Source organism: Anomaloglossus baeobatrachus, chromosome 1, assembly GCF_048569485.1.
Source record: "Anomaloglossus baeobatrachus isolate aAnoBae1 chromosome 1, aAnoBae1.hap1, whole genome shotgun sequence".
Classification (NCBI taxonomy): Eukaryota; Metazoa; Chordata; class Amphibia; order Anura; family Aromobatidae; genus Anomaloglossus; species Anomaloglossus baeobatrachus.
The window spans coordinates 702,363,633-702,388,927 of record NC_134353.1 but is presented as its reverse complement, the minus strand read 5'-3'; the positions used below and the strand labels follow the sequence as shown (position 1 = coordinate 702,388,927).

At 45.2% G+C, this 25,295-nt stretch overlaps 1 protein-coding gene across 6 annotated transcripts in view; it reads right to left on the bottom strand.

The window, feature by feature from the left end:
• The window catches only part of ARVCF (ARVCF delta catenin family member), a 330,276-nt gene that overhangs the window by 86,004 nt on the left and 218,977 nt on the right, over nt 1-25,295 (bottom strand). For all 6 annotated transcript variants that reach the window (XM_075320975.1, XM_075320971.1, XM_075320997.1 and 3 more), the window contains 2 exons: nt 10,118-10,617; nt 864-1,047 (listed from right to left, as the gene is read on the bottom strand). In XM_075320975.1, the coding sequence (XP_075177090.1) occupies nt 864-1,047; nt 10,118-10,617 (684 nt within the window). The remainder of the gene's footprint in view (nt 1-863; nt 1,048-10,117; nt 10,618-25,295) is intronic.

Here is a 25,295-nt window from a genome sequence, read left to right as displayed (position 1 = left end):
CTTTAAAAAGGAACATCACATCAGTTCTTTGAATAAACCAGCTTTCCTCCAAAATACATTCTTATCCACAGACTAGGAAATAAATATATAATCAATGGGGCTCACAATTGCTACAACAGGTTGCCCATGAGCACAGCCGTGATTAGGAGGGATGGCTGAGCGTGCATTACTGCCTATTAGGGTTCAAGCACATCTGCATATATAAAATCGCTCAGATTTTCATCCAGTAAAGTGGGAAGAGTGAAATCCGTTTGTTATTCCATATGTCAAGCGTGTTTGCGATGTTTTTCTCAGCACGTCATGCGGCCTTATTTACTCAGCAGATATAATGCAACAGTTATTTATAGGAGGATTTACAGTGCTTTATGCTACAGAATGGTAATGTATCTGTACAAATCGGACGGGATATAGATAAGTCCTTGTGCTGTGCGTTTTTTTTTACCCTTAGACTTGCATTGGAGAGTCCCATCCTTTTCTTGTGACCATATGTAGCATGCTGTGATTTTTTTCCTAAGCCACATAACAGCTGAGGAAAAAAAGTTGCAGTTCAGCAGTGCCGTACTGATTAACATTGGTGCGAGTGCAGTGCACATTTTTTTATTGCACTTGGGTGTCAATTTCTGGCACAAAGGAATCCAACTAAAAATTGGTGTAAGCTTAGACTAGACAGTCTAAAAGTAGACAAATATCAAACCGCGTAACAGCGTATGATACAGGACAGGCTTAAAACGCACCAGTGTAAGAATTAGATGTAACCCGTGTTCCTCGCAAGAAGGTGATTAGGATTCCCTCTATCCCTAAATGTGTAAGAAAAACAAACCCAGAATATTTTTCACACACTGACAACTAAAAAGCAAAAATACCTTAAGCAACCCGAAGTGTTCTTAAACACAGTTGTCCACTCGGCATCTCGTGGTTTGGAGTCTTCATTGGGTTCGTTTTCCCAGCCAGAATGAGGTATGATCACCTCATTTGTAAGGGTCTGGAGACCATGGTTAATGATGACCATCTTTAAAGGTTCGTAGGAGGACAAGTTCCACAAGGTACCTTTGGAAAGGAGAAGCGTTGCAAAAACAGTCAAACACAGTAAATCGTTCACATTTGCAGATTATAAATCAAAGCTAAAAAGTGTGAATGCATTGTCTGATCGCAACAGCCAGATTACCCATCAATTAGGTCATCAGTATCAGATTGGAGGAGACCTGACACTCTGCAGCCCCCACTGGTGACACGGTGGCTCAGTGGTTAGCATTGCAGTGTTTGGATCCTGGGTTCAAATCCAAGAACAACATCTGCAAGGAGTTTGTATGTTCTCCCATCATTTGCGGTGGTTTCCTCCGGGTTCTCCGGTTTCCTTCCACACTCCAAAGATGTAGTAATAGGGACTTTAGATTGTGAGCCCCAATGGGGACGGAGTTTTCAATGTATGTAAAGCACTATGGAATTAAATGGCACTATAAGTGAATAAATATTATTATTATTATTATTATTATCTGTAGGATTGGTGATTGGGATGTTGCGTCCAGACACCCCCCTTAATGGATGAAAAATACATCCCAGCCAATTTTAGCACAAATGGACTGTATATTATCGGCAGCACAACTTGTTGGGTCATCTAGGCCTTCCCTAATCTGATGTTGTTGCAGCATAATAAAATCGGTGAAATAGGTTTTAAAAGAAACAAATCACAAGATGTATTCAAAAATGTGTGGAGTGATCGTAAAAATGAAAATCCCACCAGTATATACACAAGCACAATATACATACTTTCCCTTGAATAGGATGACCTATTCATCTAATGAAATCAGCCATCGTCTCTGTAATTAAACATACAACCTTGTTCTTCTACTTACTACAAGGCACTAGAAAAGGGACATCTGCTGCCCATCATGTGATACGGCTAATGAATACCGCAGCTGCTCATTTTATCGTTTATCATAATTTGCGGTCATAAATGCCGACTTACATTAAGATTTACAAACCCCTCTAAATGGAGCACAGAAGCATTCACTGGTTATAAGTATACCCTGCTCGAATGGGACAGAATTAGGGAATCAATACAGTCATTAAAGTACATAGACTTAAAAACTCTGCCTCAATTTGTTATCAAGCAGTCCAGATTGTGCTCTCCGTAATGTGTCCCCACCACAATGCTTTACTATACATCCGATCTGCAGCTACAGCACAGAATTCATGTATATAATCTGTATACTGCTAGTGATCAATGACAGGAGTCCACTCCTAGCTCTGACCTTTACTACCTGCACAGATATCGTCACCAGCCCTCATCCCCTGCTAACAACTGTCCTGATCATTTTATATATAGGTATATGTATCGCACTGGCGCACACAGAAGGGCCCCTCTGCAAGAACATATGGGCCCTGTGGAGTCCAATATCTCACCATCATGAACAATTCAGACTGCTTTGTAGGTGGAAATGGGCCCCGTGACCACTCAGGACCCTGCATCAATGATATGTCCGCCCCGATCTATAGGACTAGCTACAGTAGTGACTGGCAACTGTGACAATGCCTTACAATCGTCAAGAGTAGCTGAATGTACCAAACGTATTACTTCGTTAAAAGCAATTTATTCTTCCTACTAGATCTCCAAAAACCACCACAACAGATAGTGATAATACAAAAGTCTTAAAAGGCAATGTGTCCCAATTTTTAATTTTCCTATTAATCATTATTGATGACATAATTATTTGTAATACAAAGTGAAATGTAACTTTTAAATGGAACCAGTCATGGAAACAAAAACAAAAACGCTATTACCTGCAGGTTAATAGCATTCAGACTCCATGTGACGATACACTGGGTGTCTCGCTGCAGGGAGGCCTCGGCTTTTCAGTCATAGGGGCGTGGTCAGCATCACTCAGTACATAGTGAGAGGCAGCTATAACCACGCCCCCAGCAGTGACTGACAGCCGGCTCTGAACTGATGCAATGCTCATCTGCCCATCAGTCAGTGTTGGGGACACTTATTGCTGCCACTCTTTATGCACAGAGTAGTGGCTAATACCGCGTTGGACGCACCCTGTAAAAAAGTCAGAGGCTGCAGGGAGGAATGCAGTTAATTTTCTCCCGGCAGCGTGCCTCTCAGTCCGGTGGTAGCGCAATGTCTAACCCGTATTAACATGCCATATCAGCAGGTTAATAGTTTTGGTTTTTTTGTTTTCTTTTTTAAAAAAAACATACCTTTTGAAAAGGTTGGATATGCGTCACGCTACTACAGCATTTCAATATGCTGCTCACACAAGTCTTGATAAAGAGTTGTGCCCGAGTCAGACACTCCTGGTTCATGAAAAACCTACACGTCACCATAAATCACCACTGGAGTAACATTTCTGGCACAGAGGACCACCACCGCTGGTCAGGATTTTATTGAGAGATGGTTCTAACACCCCCTCATGCCCCAATCCTGTCCACTTTTTTTGGAGGTGAGGAAAAAGGGAGCGAGAAATCCAAAAGTCGCATAATTTTAGCACAGCCTCGAGTTGTGCCAAAACGATGTAACATCTCAAAGCATTTTTTGCCCGAATACTGGCAGATTAGCTTTGATAAATGGGGCCAATTCAGTGTAAACTCTTACTAACATCATTTACAATGTGACATCTCTATGTAGATGGACGTAAAATCTATAAAATACACATTAGTGTAAGTGTAGGGTCTCATGTTTGGCAGTCTCTTCAGAACTAAGACTTGCCCGTTTCCGGCCAAGAGTGTCCACAACCACGGGGTGGGACAGGGAGCTTCAAAATAACATACGGAAGAATGCAACAATGCTAAAAAGAGGAAAAGGCCGAGCATTGTTTGTTTTCTTAAGTGTCTGGGAGGAATGCTTGCCATTTTTCACCCAGTCTCCCGGGCCCTCCCTAAGAAATTACAGACTGGTGTTTTCATTTTAGCATATAAAGACAAGCCAGGGATGTCAGAAGCTTGCCAGATATCTGGACGTGTTCAGGGGCAGCCATTCGGAGAGTACTGATACTAGGACCATGCCAAAGAATGATATGGCCGGTCACACGGATCACTAAATTCTTCATCTTGCAGAAGCCATCTTCAGCATGTGTCCAAATAAAAAACATCAAGTAATCAGTCTGCATTTAGGTTTGTGGATTCAGCAAGACATTCTCGTCAACAGGGGAACAAAGAAGGACAAAGGCTTCTAATTTGGAAGATTCTCTTTCTTGCTGGGATCCTCTTTCGTTTTTTTCCTACAGCTTGGAAGGATAAGTGCTGCAAATTGGTAGTGCAAGCAATTCCTCAGAATATCTATAGGTTTCCATGTGAAGGGTTAAATAAAAACGCATGAGGGAAAAAAAAAAAAAAAAAAAAAAAATTGTCTTTAACCCTTTAAAAGGACAAAGCAACTTTTCTTTTTGCGCTTTTATTTTTTCCCTCCTTTACTTACGAGAACCATGCCTTTTTATTTTCCACTCACAAAGCCATAAGGGTCAGTACAATCACGACAATACCAACCTTGCATTTTAATTTAAAGTGATCATATCCCCCCCCCCAGAGATTCATTGCTTTTTTTTTTTGGTTAACATTTTCTAAAACCCATAAGATTTTTAATTTTCTGGTCAATGGAGCGGACTGAGGGCTTGTTTTCTCCATGGTGTCCCGATTTGTTTATGGATTCTATTTCAGGGCGTATATAGCGCTTTATCACTTCTTATTGCATTCTTACGTGGAGTTGAGGCAACCAAAAAACATTACCTTTGGAATTTGGAGGGCTTTTTTCTGTTCAGTTTTTGTAAGTCGGGCAAAATAATTTTATATTGAGATAGACTGGACAATATTTTTTTGTTTTGTTTTACTTTTTTATGGTTAACTGTTGAAAAGGGGGGTTGAGAGGGGATTAAAAATTCTATTTTAAAAATGTTTTTTCTTGACTTTAGTTCCTTTCGGGGACTTGTACCTGCGATCTTCTGTTAGCTTTTGAACCATATACAGCAATACAAGATATTTGCCCATTGTTTTTATTCAAGGTTTTATATACCACAAAACCACAGTATTGTATATAGGTCGAGAAAAAAAAAATCCACACTCTTCTATGATGTCCAGGCACAGGCTGGATATAGAGGAAATCATAATCACAGGCAGGAACTATCTGCACTAAAAAAACACCTTGTGGCAGCAAAATAAACAAAAAAAAAACAAAACCAAACCCAACGCTTGGAAGGGGAAAAGGAAAAGAAAGACGCAAAAACAATTGACATGCTTAAGATTTTTTTTCCACACACAAAACTGCAAAATCTGCACAGCAATTCAGAATTCTCAGACTTTGCTGGCATAAGGATAGGCATGCAGAATTGGGCAACAGTGTGCACGATAACTGCACCAAATCTGCAACAACAAAAAAACTCAGTGTACGCACACAAACTAAAATGGAAGCAGTCAGCAGGTTTTTGCCATCTAATCTGGAAGCAGCATATTGTGGGGTCAGAGATACTAACTCCAGCGGTGTGTCACTTATTGGACTCCTTACTGTGGTTTTGATAAAACCACTACCAGCAGTAGACTACCATTAGAGGACTACTTGGCGTACTGCCAGGTAGTCCAGCATATTCATGAGCTCTGTATAACTGATAGAATCACTGTTTTCTCTGCTGCAGATCTATCAACATAATAATAATAATAATAATAATAATAATAATAATAATAATAATAATAATAATAATTTTATTCATTTATAGAGCGCTATTAATTCCACAGCACTTTACATACATTGGCAACACTGTCCCCATTGGGGCTCACTATCTAAATTCCCTATCTGTATGTTTTTGGAGTGTGGGAGGAAACCAGAGTACCTGGAGGAAACCCAGGCAAACTCGGGGAGAACATACAAACTCCTTGCAGATCGTCTCCTTGGTGGGATTTGAACCCAGGACCACAGCGCTGCAAGACTGCAGTGCTAACCACTGAGCCACCGTGACACCCTGGCAGCAAACAGCTCAGTAAGTGATACATGACTGGAATCAGGGTCTCTGGCTCTACATTGTGCTGCTGTCAGAAGGGGGAGCAAAAACCTGGTGACAGATTCCCTTTGGGAGCAAACCCTAAGATCTCAAACATAGCTTTATTAGGTTCTGTGTACACCGCTGGAATGCAAAACACCAGATTCTATTGGGCTTTTGATTCTAAAATGAATGTCTTTGTAAAAGCTTATTCACACTCTTAAAACACTAGGGGGAGCAGCTGCTGAAATCCTACTGTAGAGCTAGGCTGGATTACAGCTGCAGTAAAAGGGGCAGAATCCGCTCTCCTGTGTGTGATGTCACCGCCCCCTCCCAGTCTGGTGTTTCCAAAAGGATAAGAGAGAATGAAATGTAGGGACACAGTGCGGAGCCATTTTGTTGGTGGCCACAGAGTGATCCTAATATATCTAAAGTGTCACTAAGGCCAGCTGCATAGTGCTCCACTGTAACCCGCACCGTACTGTTTCCCTATGCCCCCATATACTGCACTGCCGGCTGGGATTGGAGGTCCGAGGTGACATGCGGCGAGGAGGGGTGATCTGCAGCCTGAGCGGCACTGCACTACCGATGTCACGCCGCACTCACCGCTCCCAGCCACATGCACTCACCTCAGACCTGCGCCCCCGGCAGCCTGTCCTGTGAGCGGTCACCGTATGAGCAGCAGAGGCCCGAGGTAAGCAGTGTGGGGGGGTTGGGGGGCTGCACGGCAGAGAGCGAGGTGGGTGCGGCAGGATCAGTTACGGTGATTGGCCAGCGCCGGTACTCACCCCAACCATCCCGGCGGGTGACAGGGGTAAAGTGGAGCACACAGCATACGCTGTGAGCTTCACAAAGATGGCGCTGAACTCCTCCCTCTGCTGTGATCTGGACAGCCCAAGGGGCGCGTCGATTTCACAGCAGACGCCTTCTCTAAGTTACAGTATGGGGTCAGAGTCCGACAACTGTCTCTTATGCACAGTGGCTGCCATAAAGAAGGAGAGTAGCTGTTGTTACAAACACCAAATCCATGATAGCAGCCTCCCGTGCTTCAGTACAGCTAGAATTAAATAAAAACTAAATAAACAGTTTAATTTTGTATTAAAAATAATTTCATAATCACTATTATGAATAAAAAAAAACGCAACACCCTACCTTTAAAGAGAACCAGTCATTACGACTTTGCATGTTCAAGTTAAGGCATGGAAATTGTTTTAACGGCGTATACTGTGCGGTAAAAATAACCACACAATATAATTCTCCCTATTAATACGATTGCTGTGATACTAAACTTGTCCAATTTTAGTGGTTGAAAAAAAAAATAATAATATATATCTGAACTTTAACCATTTTTCAGGCCCTGGAGCGGTGTGATGGCTGAGTTTTGCGAGTAAGTCAATATTTTTACAACGTTGGGAAAGATATGACATTTTGCTATAGTGTCTTTTTGGGGTATGGCAGCTTCCAAAAACAAATAATGCAAGTTTGTCTATTTTTCCCTTTTTACTGGGTTTCCAGATTGTTATTTCTAGATTATGATAAATCAGATTTTTCTGAACACTAATACCAAACGCGGTTAATTTTTTTTAATGACCTATTTTTAATGGAAGAAAAGGGGGGTACTTATGTCTTTTTTTCATATTTTAGAAAAGGTTTTGTTTTTTTTTGTTTACATTAATAATAGTCCCCTTCGGCGACTTAAACCTGTTGTCGTCTGGTACTATAGACAGCAAAACCACAGTATTTATGTATATAGTAAAAATCTTTTTCTCCTTTGAAGCACGGCCACGAGCATGGTTTCAAGGGAACTCCCTAACAACAAGCATGGAGGTCTTCAACAGACCCCAAGAGGTCATAGCGACACATTGTCGCTCCGCAAACACATTATTAGATGCGCCCCCATGCTGGAATGCGGTTAATGCTCCTGTCAGAGTTTTGACAGTGGCATTTAACAGGTTAATAACAGCGGACGGATGCAGTCGTTACAGGCAGATCCTATCTAACACAAATGCCTTACTTGCAGTGTATGGATGAGCTCACCCCATGAACCCTCTCCATACTACTGCTACCGACTTGTGTCATACATGTACGACAGATGTTGGTATGGGGATAAATTCATATCTTTAGGTGGGGCCACACAATCATTAATGTGAGTCAATCGCATGACACTCGGCTCACCGCTATGCTGGAGTGTACGTGTCTCACGACTCATGTCACTGTGATGCAATCCTGCGATCCCAGCACAGCCGCGGAGGACAGAGTGGGCGCTGCAGAGGAGATGGAGGGATTAAGTTAATGTGATTCTCGCACTGCACTCGCATGACACTGGTGTAATGCGATGTTTCTCTCGCTCCCATAGACTTGTATGGGTGCGAGTGATTACAGATCGGATTCCACACGCAGCATGCTGCGACTGACTTGAGATAAAATCACTCATGGGAGCTGCCTCAGAGTAACTTAGGTCCGGGTGGGAAACGATTTTTTACTCACATTCCACTCACTCAGTTTTATTTGCCATGTGTGCTCAGCCTTAGTTAAGAGTCTGCATCCCGGTTGTTGTTTAATCAGCATTTGAAGTTGGTTTAATATTTTCAGTGCAATGTGACGGGAATGTGGGTAGGGTTTTCCGGCACTGGACCTTCTGCCTGACTCTGGTGTCTGTATCTGACTTTTATTTTAAAGTTTGTGCCGGCACTATCCTCACCATGAACAGAACTTGCACAGATTGATCTCTCGGTGGTCTTTTATACAATGACACCAGCGATGGCACATGTGCAGATTTAGATTTTAACTGGTCATTGAGCATAGATCTAAATCTGCTCATGTGCAGCTACTGGCACTATTTTAGTGAAGACTGCTGGGAAGTCAATCTGCATATGCAGGCACCACCAGCGCCATTTTACTGAGGACTGCTGGTAGAACAAATTTTCCGTTGCTAGGACAGTGCACACTTTAAAACAGAAGGCGGATACAGGCAACAGAGGAAGGCGAAGGAGCCAGGGCAGAAGCGACAGTCCCCCTCCAATGCACCAACTTATCTTACGCTTGCTATCAGTCAACTATTTTAGAGCTCTGATTTTGCTGTAAAATAAAACTACCAAGTTGTATCAAATCGACTGTTTGCCTTGTCACAGTGACAAAGCGACACCATATGAATGCATTAGATGTGATGTTGCAATGCAGCACTGCGATAATCAGTGTTGGGTGACAAACTAAGGTCTCATTTACATATCAGTATTTTTGATCAGTATGTGTATGCCAAAACCAGGAGTGCCTGGGAAGCACAGAATGATGTCCACCTTTCAATTATAGGAGGATTTCACTGTAATCTGCACTCAGTATTTTTACATTAGTGCCAAAGTCATGAGAAGTGAATATGGGCTGATGCTGCACTGTACAGGACACCTTATAGAGGCCATGAGTGCTTACAGCTCTGTGGTGCATAGAATGTGCCGCATATAACCCTCAAGCTTAACCAGTCCTTCTAATGAGAATATACCCGAGCAGTGAAGTAAAAAAACTTAACCCTCTAGAGCCTGGATTCAAATGCAGCTGGTCTGGTCTAGAAGCATTATATTAGGAAGTTTCGGTATGTATTTTTCACATCATACTTGGGGAAAAAAAGTCGCTAAAAATGCTGGAGTCTTGTTACATTTAGAAAGTAGGTCCAATTGCTTATATCGTACACACCTCAAGCATCTCTTAATGTGGTATACATTCGCAATTCTTGGTGAAATGAAGCATGCACTAAATTGAAGCTTAAGCCACATATGCATCTTAGATGGCCATCAGTGGAATGATGGTTATGCTGGCAGCTATCTCACCAGTCTCTCCGTACACAGGAGCCCTCGCTCTACTGACAGTCACTGCCACATCTCTCTGGCGGTGGCTTATTTCATGACATCCGAGAGACTTTATTCATACATGTGCCAACAATCTGTCCACATTAGACTGTTGGTCAAACCTGTTAATTGCTAGTTTGTGTATGGGATGGGTGGGGGCTTTAGAAAGATTTCATCATGCACATGGTTAATGATATTAATAAGATGGTTACTGAAGTATGCTAGAAAAACATTTTAGGTCAGAAATTTGAGGATAAAAAAAAAAACAACCCTTTTCTTTAGTTTAAGAAAAAAAAACATTCCACGTACCCGTTATCAGCTCTCGCACTTCCATGTCGTTGGTCTTCCTCAGCAGTCGAATTAAAGCAGGAATCCCATCACAATTCTTAATTGACACTTTGTTTTCATTATCTTTTCCATATGAAATGTTACGGAGGGCTCCGCAGGCTTTTCTGTGGACTTCAGGCTTTGGGTGGTCTAATAAACCCACGAGAATGGGAATGCCTTTCAGATGTCTTACCTCTTTCTTTATTTTATCATTTTCATAACACAAGTGCTGCAGATAAGCCGCTGCATTGGACTTGACTGGGTCAATTGGATGATTGAGCATTGCAATGACCTCCGGAAGATCAGGGTCTCTCCATCGAGGATCTTTGCGAATGCTGTCGATGGAAGGTGAACGTTTTCCTAATCGGTCTATGCTGGCCAGGCTTCCCCTCTCAGGCTGAGCCAGCGGGGCAGCATAGCCACTGTGAAGGTAGGGAATTCTCTCTTCAATCAGTTCTGACTCCAGGGGGTCTTCATAAGCCCTGTCAAGTAAAGAAAAGTACATATAAATATGTATATGTGACTTGTGCTCCTGCAAACATAATGCTACCGATGTTGCACTGAATACAGAACCAGATAAAGTGTAAAAAAATACCATAAAGCTAATGAATGTACATGGAAGTCTAATATGACAGAGCCAAGTCAGATAATGCTATCATCCTAAAGGATGCCATCTCCAATAGATATAGTTAGATCATTTCACAGAAGAAGTCTCCAGGCCCCCTCCATTCTTGTGCTACCACTTGCATCTCTGACCCCTTTCTCTCACACCTACTCCAGTTTCTCGCTTTGGTCATCACTACTCACCTAACTCAATTCTTCAATATCGCCCTCTTCTGGTAGCTTTCCCTCCTCCTTCAAAAACACTCTACTCCATTATTTAAAGGAAAGAAAAAAAAACCCAAAACCTTCTTTTGACCCATCCTGCACAATTAACTACAGATCAGTTTCCAATCTCCCCTTCATCTCTAAACTCTTGGAGCACGTAGTCTACTCCCGCTTCACCAGTTACTTCTCCACTCACTCTCTTCTATACCCAATACAGTCTGGCTTCCATTACCTACTTCTCCACTCACTCTTCTATACCTGTTACAGTCTGGCTTCCTCCCCTTACATTCTACCGAAACTGCCCTCAAAGTGACAATGACCTTTTGACAGCAAAACGTAATGTTGACTACTCTCTGCTTATTCTTCTTGACCTCTTAGCAGCTTTCGACACTGTTGACCACCATCTCCTACTCCCTATGCGCCACTCAAATTGAGCGAAAGGACACAGCTTCCTCCTTGTTCTTGTCCTATCTTTCTGACCGCTCTTGTAGTGTATCATTTGCTGGCTCTACACTGCTCCAGTTGGATAGACCATCAGCAAATGTGGTGTCCAGTAGCATTTTTATGCTGATGACACACAACTATACACTTCATCCCCTGACCTGACCCTGTACTACCCTGTACTACAGAACACCAGTGACTGTCTCTCTACAGTTTCAAACATCATGTCTACTTTCTATCTGAAACGGAACCTTTCCAAAACTGAACTTCTACTCCCTCTGTCTACTAACCTCCCTAAATCTGATTGTATATAGGAGGTGAAGGAGACATCAGTGTCAAGCAGAACAATCTCTCGCCTGCTCTTGTCGCCTGCACCTGAACAACATCTCTAGAATCTGCCCCTTTCTCACCATGGAAACAAAAACCTTCACTGTGGCCCTGATCTACTCCCACGTTGATTACTACAATTCTCCATTAATTGGCCTTGTCCCTCACTAGACTTTCCCCTCTCCAGTCCATCCTTAATGCTGCAGCCAGGATCACCTATCTGGCTAATCGTTATTTGGACGCTTCTCCTCTGTGCCAGACATTGCACTGGCTGCCCATACATTCCAGGATTAAATTTACATTGCTTGTAGTCACCCACAAAGCTCTCCACCGTGCGGCACACAACTACATTTCCACCGTTAGCACTGCCTATCACCCTACCCGTTCTCTACGCTACGCAAACAACTTTCGACCAACAGCCACACTAATCCAAACCTCCCAATCCAAAAACCCACTCTTGTGAATGAAGCCGTGTGATTTTGAATCTGTGCCAGGAGTTTGAAAGGACAAAAATAAGCAATCAAAATGCTCTAAAAATCATCCAGTTTCTGGGATTTCAACCATATACAATTCTGCACAAATGTACCTTTTTATTGTAAGGTTTGGTATGGAAGGAAAGTAAAGATAATTAGAGGAGATTCTGCATAAAATCAGTTTTTGACCCTCTAAAATGTTTCTCATTAATGTTAAAATGTCAGAGCAGTATTAACTGTAGAAGCCTCACACAGCCTCGTAGTTCTCTTAGCTGAAATAATGAGCATATTTTTATGACCCCAAATTCCTACAGTTGGGGCCACGTTCAGGACATTGTTCTAGCTGTGGTGTGACTCTCTCGTATCATCGAGCACACAGAAAAGAAGCTGCTGATATCAGCCGATCCCTGTAGCACCAAAAACAGCTTAATCAGATGGACACTGCACTAGACCATGCCAGAAGTCAGGCCCGGACCTCAACAACAGAAAATGCCAGACAATGGTCTTTCAGATAGAAGGGTGAAAAATAATAAACACCATAAATAAAAAAAATCTGCTCATCTTCACCTTGCATAATAAAACACACACTGGAAAAACAGTTGGAGGTGCGTATCGTAGTTTTCTGGTCCAGACAAACCTCACCTGAGATTATTTTCTCCAATCCACGTTACTAACATGGCTTTTACCAATATTTATATACAGTGGAGGAAATAAGTATTTGATCCCTTGTAGATTTTGTAAGTTTGCCCGCTGATGAAGACATGAACAGTGTATCATTTTAACGGTAAATTAAAAAATTTAACCAAGAGAGATGAAATATCCAAAATAAAATCTAGAAAATCATTGTATAAAATTTGCATTTTGCAAAGAGAAATAAGTATTTGATCCCCTACCAATCATTAAGAGTTCTGGCTCCTACAGACCAGTTAGACACTCCTAATCAACTGGTTACCTGCACTAAAGACAGCTGTCAAATAAAGAGCCAGAACTCTTGGTAGGGGGATTACTTATTTCGCTCTGCAAAATGCAAATAAAATTTATATAATTTATACAATGTGATTTTCTGGATTTTATTTTGGATATTCTCTGTTAAAATAAACCTACCCGGGGGGCGTGGCCGGAGCTTCATGGAGTAGGACGCCTGAGGGTTGAGCTCCTCTGCCCGGGAGAAAAATAAGCCCATTTATATAAGCTTAAAGTGCCCAGGATGGGGAAAAGGAAGCCCCTTAAGACCACCAGAGATCCAGGAGCCCCAGCACCGCTCACCATGGACTCCTTCCTAACGAAAGAGCTGCCAGGGGAGCAGGACCAGGAGGACGCCAGGACGGCTGGAGCGCCATATCACCTGCTTCCACAGACGACGGCAGCACCAGGAGTTATGGGAGGCAGCGGACATGGAGAGCCGGTCCACGTCGCAGACGGAGGGAGGGGTGTGGAGCCCGAAGAGACCGAAGGCACAGATGGAGGAAGAGCCGGAGATCCCGCGGACGCCGGCAGAAGGGGAGCCAGCCTCGTGGTCAAGATGGCGGCGGCGGAGAAGACGCGAGGTGACTCACCTGCCTGCGAGCGGGAGCGGGACTACAGCGAGCCGGCCGGGAGCATGAGCCTGGGGACTGCGGGACCGGACAGGAGGTACATGTTCTCCCTAGACACGAGCTCCGGCGGACACACGGAGATGGTGGAGATGCCGCCCCTCCCCCCTCTGGAGATCTTGGAGAGCGGCGGCGGTTGGAGCCCGTCGGCTCCTGTGGAACACTCGCAGGGGGAGTCCGGTGCCATGACCTGGTAATGCGGGAATGGGGAGTGGGGGAGCTCCGACGGCGGGATGATGGATGGCGGAGGGGGGGACTGGGGAGAGGCACAGAAGGAGGCTCGAGAGGCCAGGAGTGAGGCCCTTCAGCCTGCTATAATTCCCCAGCCTGTGTGGGATGACCCTGAAACTCCTAAAGATGCCCCCCTGTCCTCCCCACTGGGACCACCAATATTGCAGAATGAGTCTCTCACTCCCAGACCCCAAAGAAGCCAGAACGTATCTGGAAATACAGGGTCAGGGAGCCCAGCCCCTGTGGCACAGCTTAAAGGGACCTCCAGGACCCCCCTGAGCTCGCCTGCTAGAGAAGCTTCCAGGAAAGGAGCTCCGGAAACCCTGATCGCTGCACCCACACAGCCTCCATGTCCCCCAGCGGATTGGTGGGAATTTGTCCGTCAGCTTCCTACAAAAAAGGACTTCCAAGCACTTATTTCTGAAGTAAAAGACACCTGCAGGTCTGAAATAGCGGCGGTCCGACGGGATGTAGTCTCTATCTCCAAAAGAATAAACCAGCTGGAGACCGACCATAATGATGCTAGAACAACCATTCGCTGCCTCCAGTTCCATACCTCCTCCCAAGCAGACGCCATAAGAGAGTTACAACGTCATATTGAAGATCTTGACAACAGAGGCAGACGACACAATATAAGGGTCAGAGGTGTTCCTGAGGCCCAAATAAAGGAGGACGTTACAAAAATCCTGCAGACCATATTTAACTCCCTCCTCCAGCGTCCTCCTGATAGCCCAATTCCTATGGACAGAGCACACAGGGCTTTACGCCCCAAAAATTTGACAGGGAACCCGAGAGACATTATTTGTCACATCGTGGACTTCCAACTTAAAGAGGAAATAATGTTCAGAGCACGACCGCCAAAACAAGCGATGTACCAAGATGCTAAGATTCAACTGTTTCAGGATCTCTCATGGTTGACATTACAGCAGCGGAGGGCCCTCCGCCCATTACTGTCATCCCTAAAGGCCAATAATATCCTCTACAGATGGGGGTTCCCGTTCAGCCTATCTGCACGGCGAGGGGAGACGCCGGCCAACCTTCGGACCCCTGCAGACTTGGAGTCCTTTTGCCGGGCATTTGACCTTCCTGTCCCGGATCTACCAGATTGCACTCTGCCCCAGCAGATACAGCAGATTCCTCAGACCTGGCAACCAGCCACAGCAGCACGTAAACGGCGACCTAGAGGCCCAAGAGCGGAAGGACCTACCTGATTGCTTTTTCCCGTGATTTTACAGTCATATTTTGATCTCATATGGGAATTCCAGGGGGTCAGCTGTTCTGCTTATATTGCTTCCCTTTTTCCTGGGACTTTCTCCCTTTTAAAAAAAAAAAAAAAAAAATCCCGGGGGGGGGGTTTGGATCCCTAGTCCGGTTTGTGAGGTTCCGCCACTCACCCTTCTGCAGAGTCGTACCAATTGATTTGCACTTTGGTTTATAGTGCAGGTTATATTTAGTGAGATACCCTTAACTTTGTATAAAAGTAAGTCGACTCTGCTGGTGGGGTAGTGGACGGTCGGGGTTGATTCCATACCCTTATCGCATAATTGAAGAGTTTCTATTTTTTGGTAGAACATAGATATGTTTTGGTTTATTCTTTATTGTTCTGGTTGTACTCACAGATATGCAACTTACTATAGTAGAGGCGCTCTGTTTCAGAAGGGCCCAGGGAGTATATCTACCATACACATCAAGCGACAGTCTCAAACACTAGTCCCTACACTAGCTTACATTAAGACACCGGGATGGCTACGTTGATGAGCCTTAACGTGAAGGGGTTGAATTCTGATGTTAAGAGGAGGCTGGTTCTCCAGGAGATGCGAAAATCACGGGCGGATGTGGCGTTTCTGCAAGAGACACACTTCACGGAAAAAAAGCTCTTTTAACTTTGCCCGCCATTGGTTTCCTCAATCCTTTTCGGCTACAAATACAAAAAAGAAAGCTGGGGTGGCTATACTAATTTCTCGCACTTGCCCACTTCAAGTGAGTAAGTGGGAAGCAGATCCCTCGGGTCGTTACCTGATCATCCAGGGCACGCTGAATGGGATGAAATTAATCCTATGTAACCTCTATGCCCCAAACTCTAATCAGAATAGATTTGTTTCTTCGGTCCTTTCACGCCTCCCGTCAGACCGGGGGGTCATTCACATTATAGGGGGGGACTTTAATATGGTGTTTTCACACAGAGCTGATAAAATGCTAGCACCCTCACACTCCACAAGCCCATGTAAATCTAATCCGTCTACGGGATTTCGCAAATTGATCCATAAATACCAACTATTTGATCTGTGGAGAATTGATAACCCGACAGCAAGACAATACACCTTCTCACACCCTCATAATTCCCATAGCCGAATCGATTATTTCTTTGGTAATGTTCTCACTCTTAGAACACTCCGACAAGCACAAATAGGCAGTATCACATGGTCAGACCATGCCCCGTTACTACTACACCTTAATTTAACAAATGTTCCCTCAAAAAGAACCCACTGGAGATTAAATGAATCCCTACTCGCCAACCCTACTTCTCGAGAATCTATCCGTAAGGCTATACAGAATTACTTTGAGGAGAATTCTCAGACCCCTCCATCTTTCCCAGTGATATGGGAAGCCCACAAGGCGGTTATTAGAGGGGAGTGCATAGCCATTTCTTCCAAGCTCAAAAAGGACTCACAGCAACTTTATCATCAATGTGAAATAGACCTCCGATCAGCGGAGGAACGCCTTCGCACCCACCCCTCTAAGACTCGCCTGAAAGCGGTAATAGACCTTAGAACTAAATTAAAAGTGATATCACACGGGAAAATAGAAAAGCTCCTACGTTACTCACGCCAGAAGTATTATGAGTATGGCAATAAACCACATACGATGCTGGCCAGAAGGCTTCGGGACCAAACGATAACTTCCGCCCCCTGCGCCATAAAGGATACTTTGGGCACCCCTCATTATGATCCCACAAAAATCGCACAACTCTTCCACGCATACTACACATCCTTGTACTCTATCCCTCCGTCATTATCAATGTCCCACCCAGATAGTCAAATAATCATTCAATATTGTTGTTCTGACTGTCACCTTCCAAAACTGTCCCGGGAGGCTCTGGAGGATCTTAACCGAGAAATAGTCCCAGACGAGATCCATCAGACCAATAAAGACCTCCCAAACCACAAAGCTCCGGGCCCGGATGGGTTTACTTACCTATATTATAAAACCTTCCTGGGAGAACTGTCACCTCATTTGACTCATCTTTTCAATCTTTTTATGAAGGGTGAGGACATCCCAAATACTTTTTTACACTCTTAGATAACCGTTATCCCTAAAGCGGGTAGGGACCCCATGGAATGTGCGAGCTATCGCCCTATCAGCCTCTTAAATTCTGATCTCAAAATATTCACCAAACTGTTGGCGGACCGCCTAAATAATTGGCTTCCACAGCTGGTCCATAAAGACCAAGTAGGTTTTGTTCGCTATCGACAGGCGGGGGACAACACCCGAAGGATCTTAGATCTGGTGGAGGTGGTGAATAGGGAAGGAGTGGAAGCACTTCTTCTGGGACTAGACGCGGAGAAGGCTTTCGATAGGCCGGATTGGTCCTTCATGTTTTCTGTGTTGGGCCACTTCGGCCTGTCGGGACCATTTGTCTCAGCCCTGCGGGGCTTGTATTCTCTCCCTGCGGCGACAATTCGCCTCCCTCATGCACACTCAAATCCCCTGCCCATCCGTAATGGAACTAGGCAGGGCTGTCGTCTGTCCCCTTTGCTATATGTCCCAAGCATTGAACCACTGGCAGCACATATTCGACTCAATCCGGACATTATGGGGGTCAAGGTGCGGGATAAATCCTTTAAAGTGGCCCTATTTGCAGACGACGTCCTGTTGTCCCTGACTAATCCCGTCATTTCCCTACCAAACTTACACGCAGTACTAACTCAATACGCTAGACTCTCGGGTTATAAACTTAACTCCGACAAAACAGAGGCCTTTCCGCTCAACATCCCAGAAACTAAAATTACAGACCCTCAAACAAAATTTTAAGTACTCTTGGCGTTCAGATTCCCTACGATATATAGGAGTCAAAATAACCCCCAGTTATAAAACAGTATATCAAGCCAATTTCCCGCCCCTGATACGCGAAGTGGAAAATAGTCTGAAAAAATGGTCATCATTACAGATCTCTTTTTTGGGTAAAATCGCTACAATTAAAATGTCAGTTATCCCTAAATTTCTGTATCTGTTTGAAACACTCCCGGTGCGGGTTCCCCTGGGGGTATTGAAAAAAGTCCAATCAAAACTCTTGCAATTTATATGGCACTCAGGAAGGCACCGCATCCCAGATTCAGTACTATATGCACCACGTACAAAGGGGGGCTTGTCGTGTCTGAATCTTAAGCTTTATTACTATGCCGCACACCTGCGCAGCCTGGCGTCATGGACGGCTCTGCCGGCTTTTAACAAGTGGACGAAGATAGAGAAGCTTTGGATGGCACCTTTCCACCCTAGCTCTTTGATATGGGGACACCCTAGTGAAACCCCCTCCAGAGACCTCTTAGCCCCGATGGCGTTTACGAGAGAGGTGTGGCGACAGTGTAGAATGAAGTTCCAGTTGGCCTCACAGTCTTCCCTATTGACCCCTTTCTTGTTCACGCCACACTTGACAAAGGGCATGAATCCGTAGGTGACGGGGCAGTGGGCGAAGGCGGGCCTCTACTGTTTTCGGGACGTGGTCAACCCGGTTACGCTGAAATTGAAGCAATTTTCGAATTTACGATATCAATACAACCTACCCCTCCATCTATATTCCTCATATCAACAGGTATCACATTTTTTCACAGACATTATGGGACTGGCGGGGGTGCGGCGTCCCACAGCATTTGAGACCCTTTGTTCTGGCAGGACCTCGACCAGGGGACTGATCTCGGCCATTTATAACATTCTGATAATCGGGGACTCACCGGAGGCACTGAGGCATTCATACATGAAGAGATGGGAGGGATGGGTTGGACGCCCCCTTTCAGATGCACTCTGGTCAGTAATATGGGCTAGGACATTTAGGTCCTCAATTAGCACTCTTTATAAGGAAAACCAAGTAAAGATCCTCATGACATGGTACCACACACCAGAACTCCTTCACAAATTTAACCGTACCTATCCAGACGTGTGTTGGAGATGTGGCCTTGGGGGAGCATCCCAATACCACATATTCTAGACATGCCCGATCATCGATGGCTTCTGGGAGGAGGTGGAGTCCCTGATTGGCAGATTGGTGGGTGGTAGTGTGACCAGAGATCCGGTAGTGTATTTGCTGAATGCCCTCCCATCGTCTCTAAGCAAACCTGAACTAAAGCTTTTACTCCATGTCCTTACTGCGGCCAAGTGTCTAATTTCACTGTTCTGGAGAAGGGTAGCCCCGCCCTCTGTCTCAGATCTATATGCCAGAATAAAAGATGTCAGGAATATGGAAAAGCTCACAGCCCAGCTCCATAATACAATGGATAAGTTCACAGTGACATGGTCTCTTTGGGATACCCTTGTGGACACCTACCAGGTGTAGGGTCGGATATAGGATTGGAGTGACTGATACTTGGGATTTAGACCGGTTTCAGGGGGCACCTTTCACCTTCTATTTGACAATTAGAGTGTTAATGATATAGTCCATCTGTAAGCATACTTGTGAAATGGTACATCTATTCATGTAACTATGTAACTTCATGTCTGTGTTATTCTTTTCTTTTCTGTTGTACAACATGTTTAAAAAAAACCTTTTTCAAAATAAAAAGTTGAATAAAGGGGCGTGTCTGGAACTCCATGAGGCAGGACGCCTGAGGCCTGAGCTCCTTCGCCCGGGATCATAAATAGCACTTTTATACCAGCTTGGAGGATCCGAAATGGGGAAGAAGCCGCCCCCAAAGATGTCTAAAGACCCCGGGACCCCAGCAGCGTTCACCCTGGACTCCTACCTAACAAGGGAGCCGCCGGCGTGTCCTGGCTATGAAGGAGTGAGGACGTGACTTGTCTTAGCTCCTGCCACTGGACTTTATAACTGATGATCCACGCAACTGAGGACTCTGTAACACAGGCTATGCAGCGGAGGAGACGAGGGAGATCCCAGGGGTGCAGCAGCAGAGCTTCACAATCGGAGGAGAGAGGGATCAAGCACTTTTTATCCAGGCCGGGGCAGAGAGAAGCTTCACAGGTGGCACCCAAGATGGCTGCTAAGGCTACACACGAGGTGAGCTCAGCGTGCAGCAGTGAGATGGCAGCTATGGAGATGCAGGGAAAGGCTCAGCAGCTGACGGGACTGAGAGGAGAGACCACCTGGAGTGAAGAGGAGATACAGAAGATAAGGCCAGACAGCCCAAGATTACAGGTACAGGGGAAACCCGGAGTGAGAAGCACGGGGGAAGTGCCTGCTGATACAAACAGTAGCCCTGAAGCCTGGAGGCCTCTGGAGGGGGAAGTAACGTCGTCTCTTATAACACACATGCAGGAGTGTGAGGAATTTCAGGAGGGGGGACACTGCACTGCAAATGAGTTACAGGTCCCTGACAGAAGTGAGACTGTACCCAGGGAGAAGCACAACATAAATCTAAAGTTACCAGATGCAGACAAGCATGCAGGGTCAGGCCCAGCCATAACAACAACACAAGAGTCAGGAGTTCTGACAGAGCTTAATGAGATGCGGGCACGTTTCTCAGCTATACCCACCAGGGAAGATATGGAGGCATATATAACTAGGCTGGAGCAGGCGTACCGCACAGAGCTGTCAGCCCTGAAGGGGGAGGTGGAGAGAGTGGACACCCAGAGTCAAGTGCAGGCAGCTAAAATTCAGAATATGGAGGACACTTCACAGGCCCACGGGGCACTATTAGAACAACACTCCCGCCAAATACAATACGTGGTTGAAGCAATGGATGATGCTGAAAATAGGGGCCGAAGAAACAATCTCAGAGTGCGTGGCCTGCCTGAGTCTGTCGAGTCCAAGGACTTACATGGTACCCTTCAAGTGATCTTCAATAATATTCTGGGTGAACCATCAAGCCAACCCCTGGAATTGGATAGAGCGCATAGAGCGTTGGGCCCCAAACCAGCCCAGAACGACCGACCTCGGGATGTGATCTGTAGGGTCCACCGCTATGTTATTAAGGAGGCCATTCTGTTTAAGCTCCGCAGTGGAGTATCACCATCGTATGAGGGGAGCCAAATCCAGATTCTACAAGATCTATCCCGTTTTACCTTACAAAGGAGAAGAGCTCTTAAACCTCTGCTGGACATTCTCCGCTCATACGAGTTTCCATATAGCTGGGGGTTCCCCTTCCGCCTGCAGGTTCGGCACGCGGGACGAATGCATGTTCTTCGGTCTCCGGCGGATTTACCCTCGTTCACCGCGGCCTTGGACATTCCATTAGTGCCTATAGAGGACTGGCCGGACTTTCCAATGGGGGGGGGAGTCACCGTCCCAGCCGGTGATCGGATGCGTGGCTCTCATAGAGAAAGAGGAGGGAGGCCGGTCTGATGTATAAGAGAATGGTGGATTAAATTGTTCTAGTATGTTTTTGGTTATAGGATCACAGTACGATGGAGTCTATCCTCTGGTCCTGATGGGAATTTCGCGTTGTGGGGTTATTGTATCGCCCTGGACAGGGGGGTGGGGGGTTCCCTCCTTCCATCCTGGGTGTAATGGGGGGCGCCCCTCAACATTATAAGGTGCAATACCCTCTCAAAGCCCCTTCTCCCTTCTTTATACAGAGCTTTAGTTGCAAATCAAAATATATATAGTTAAAAGCTGTTTTTTAGTCCAGGGCAGGGGGCTCCTTTGTGGAAAGTTCCCTCCCTGATTGGGATAACACGCCACAGGGTAGTGGCGTAGGATTAACATCCCTGGTATATAGAGATTCTTATTTTTCTGCATTTACCTCTAGTCTATTTGACCAAGTATAAGGGTCACGTTACGACCCTACAGGCAAGAGGTGCTTTGACCTTTTTGCCTACGGTACTCTCTCTTTGTTTGTAGTTTCCTTCATATACTTAATCCTTCTACCCCCCCCCTCCTTTTTTTTTTCTCTCCCCCTCTCCTAACCTTCTCTATTCTCTCCACCCACACCTCTCTTCCCATCCCCATCTTCCCGGTTCCTCACCGTTCCTCCTCCTCAGAATGACGCAGATTACCTTTGGCTCATTGAATGTGAGAGGCCTCAATGTCCCGCAAAAACGGTCTCAGGTATTCTTTGACATGCATAAGAAACGAGTCCATATATTATTGATTCAGGAAACACATTTCAAAACTGGTCACCTCCCTAACTTTAAAGACAGATATTACACCAAATGGGTCCATAGCACCAACCCAGAGTCAAAATCAAAAGGGGTGTCTATAGGCATCCATAAAGCCCTGGTGCACACGGTTCTGGACACGAGAGTGGACACTGAGGGAAGATTCATTTTTCTGAAAATTAATGTTAATTCATCTATCTTTACCATTGTCAATTGGTATTTACCAAACAGAGATCCGGCGACGTCCTGCTCCTCTCTCCTGTCATCATTGGATGAATTCGCAGAAGGGACCGTGATCGTGGGTGGCGATTTAAACTTCACTTTGGACCCTAAGGTAGATACAACTTCGGGACACAATTTTCTCTCTCTCAGAAAGCTAACAAAAGTTAAACGCTCAATACAAGAGCTTCGATTGGTAGATGTGTGGAGAACGTTACACCCAGTGGAGCGTGACTACACATACTTCTCCCCGGCTCACTCCTCGTACAGCCGCATAGACCTGTTTCTTGTGAGCCAAAAGGCTCTGACTTGGCAGATACAGGCCTCTATAGGCAGTATATCCTGGTCTCACCACGCTCCTATATTCCTGAGCCTTACTATCCCAGATGGGGCAGGGAGGCCGTGGTCTTGGCGGCTGAACGATAGTCTGCTTGGGGATCAGGGGTGCATGAAGGATCTACAGAACACGATTGATGAATTTTTAGAAATACACTCAGAAGACCCCACAGCCCTTCCCGTGCAGTGGGAGGCACTTAAATGTGTGTTGAGAGGGGTTTTGATCAAACATGGGGCTAGGCTTAAGAGAGAGAGAGCCCAAACCATTTTGTCCCTACTTCAGAATATTTCAGATCTGGAAAGGGCCCATAAGAAGACATTATCACCTTTGACACTGGCGGAGCTAGTCAAAAATAGAGAGGAGCTTAAATCGATTCTCGACCGACAGTATGAGCGACATAGGACTAGAATAAAAAGATTCCTCTATGAGTATGCAGATAAATGTGGTAGACCACTAGCTAGGATCCTACATCCTAGGGGAGACCCCAGCCACATTCCCATGATTAAACAAGCAGACGGCTCTTCGACTCAGAACCCAACTCTCATCGCGGAACAGTTCCAAAAGTATTATAGAGACCTATATAACATAAAGGGCAAATTTGGAGACATGCCACATGACGCATTAGAAAATAAAATAAACGACTACGTATCCAGAACGGCCCTACCGGTTATACCAAGTGCTGAGGTTGAAAATTTAGAGACGGACTTTACAGAAGCAGAAGTGGCATCTATCATTAAAGAATCTCCCTCAGGCAAAAGTCCGGGTCCAGATGGGTTCACCCCTAAATTTTATAAAATATTCCAAACTCAGCTATCCCCGTTCTTGACTAAAGTATTTAATTCCATCTCAGAAAATTCCCAATGGGTGGCGCAATCTCTCGAAGCCCATATATGTGTTATCCCCAAACCGGGGAAGGATCACATGTTAGTTACAAATTACAGACCCATTTCACTGATCAATCTAGACCTAAAACGTTTTTCCAAAGCCTTAGCCAACAGACTTGCTCCTTCCTTGCCCGGGATAATACACACAGATCAAGTGGGGTTCGTACAAGGTCGGGAGGCGCGTGACAATACCAACAAACTGTTCCTCCTGATGACCCGGTCGAGGGCTCATTCTCTTCCCATGTGTTTACTCTCAGTGGAGGCGGAGAAGGCCTTTGACCGGGTCAGTTGGAATTTCATGATGGCCGCTCTAAAGCAGGTGGGTTTGGGCAAAAAATTTTTAGATAGGATTGCGTCCCTTTATTCGAGACCCTCAGCAAAAGTTAGGACGAATGGGTTTCTGTCGTCATCGTTTCAGGTCCACAATGGAACAAGGCAAGGATGTCCATTGTCACCTCTGCTCTACGTCATTGTCATGGAGCATCTAGCGGTCGCCATAAGAAATAATGCTAGTATCCATGGGATAGAGGCCGGGGGAGGGAATCGCAAGTTAGCTTTATTTGCTGACGACCTTCTCATGTTTATTTCCCAGCCACACATATCCTTCCCGTCTTTGCTCAAAGAGTTCGAGGAGTTTGGTAACTTAAGTAATTTTAAAGTGAACTTCTCTAAATCAGAGGCTATGAATGTGACCCTGTCGGCGGAAGATCTAGCCTGTACAACCCAAAATTTTCCCTTTAAGTGGCAACCGTCAGCTATAAAATATCTGGGGGTAGTTGTACCTCGGGATCCAACAAAAATTATGCATCATAATTTTCTGCCCCTGTTAGAGAGGACAATTAGGGATTTAAAGAAGTACGACAAAAAAAGACTATCGTGGTTTGGGCGTATCAACGCTATTAAAATGGATGTTCTTCCTAGGTTTCTTTTCTTGTTCCAAACGGTACCTATTCAGCTGCCGGGGAGTTACTTTTCCAAAATTCGGACGGCTTTGTCAAGGTTCGTTTGGGGGAATAGGAGACCTCGGACAAGCATAAAAACTCTTACCAGACACAAAAATAATGGAGGGGCAGGGCTCCCAAATTTCCAGTTATACTACAGGGCAACTATTCTAACGAGGATAATGGATTGGCACTTCCATAGGAACTCGAAACAATGGGTCGCGATCGAACAGGACGGATTGGGAGTCCCTTTGCACTTCCTCTCATGGATGGGAAAGGAGAGTAGGTCACAGATAGAGAAGGGAATGGAGTTTATTTGGACAGTGATGGGGACGTGGGACGGTGAGGTTAAGAGGGGTTCTCTCTCACAGGGGAGGGGTCCACTTACCCCCCTCTTTGGCAACCAGGAGTTCCCTCCGGGGCTTCATTCCAATAAATTTCTGGGATATACTCGGGTGGAGGAAACTCGTTTTTTTCATGTGCTCCAGGGAAATACCCTGCCCCCTTATGCATCTCTACGGGCCACAGGGAGAGAGGTTTCCTGGATAGAATATATGCAGCTGAAATCGTTTCTATCCAACCAGGACAGGGAGAGGAAGTTGAGGACCCCCCCTACTCCATT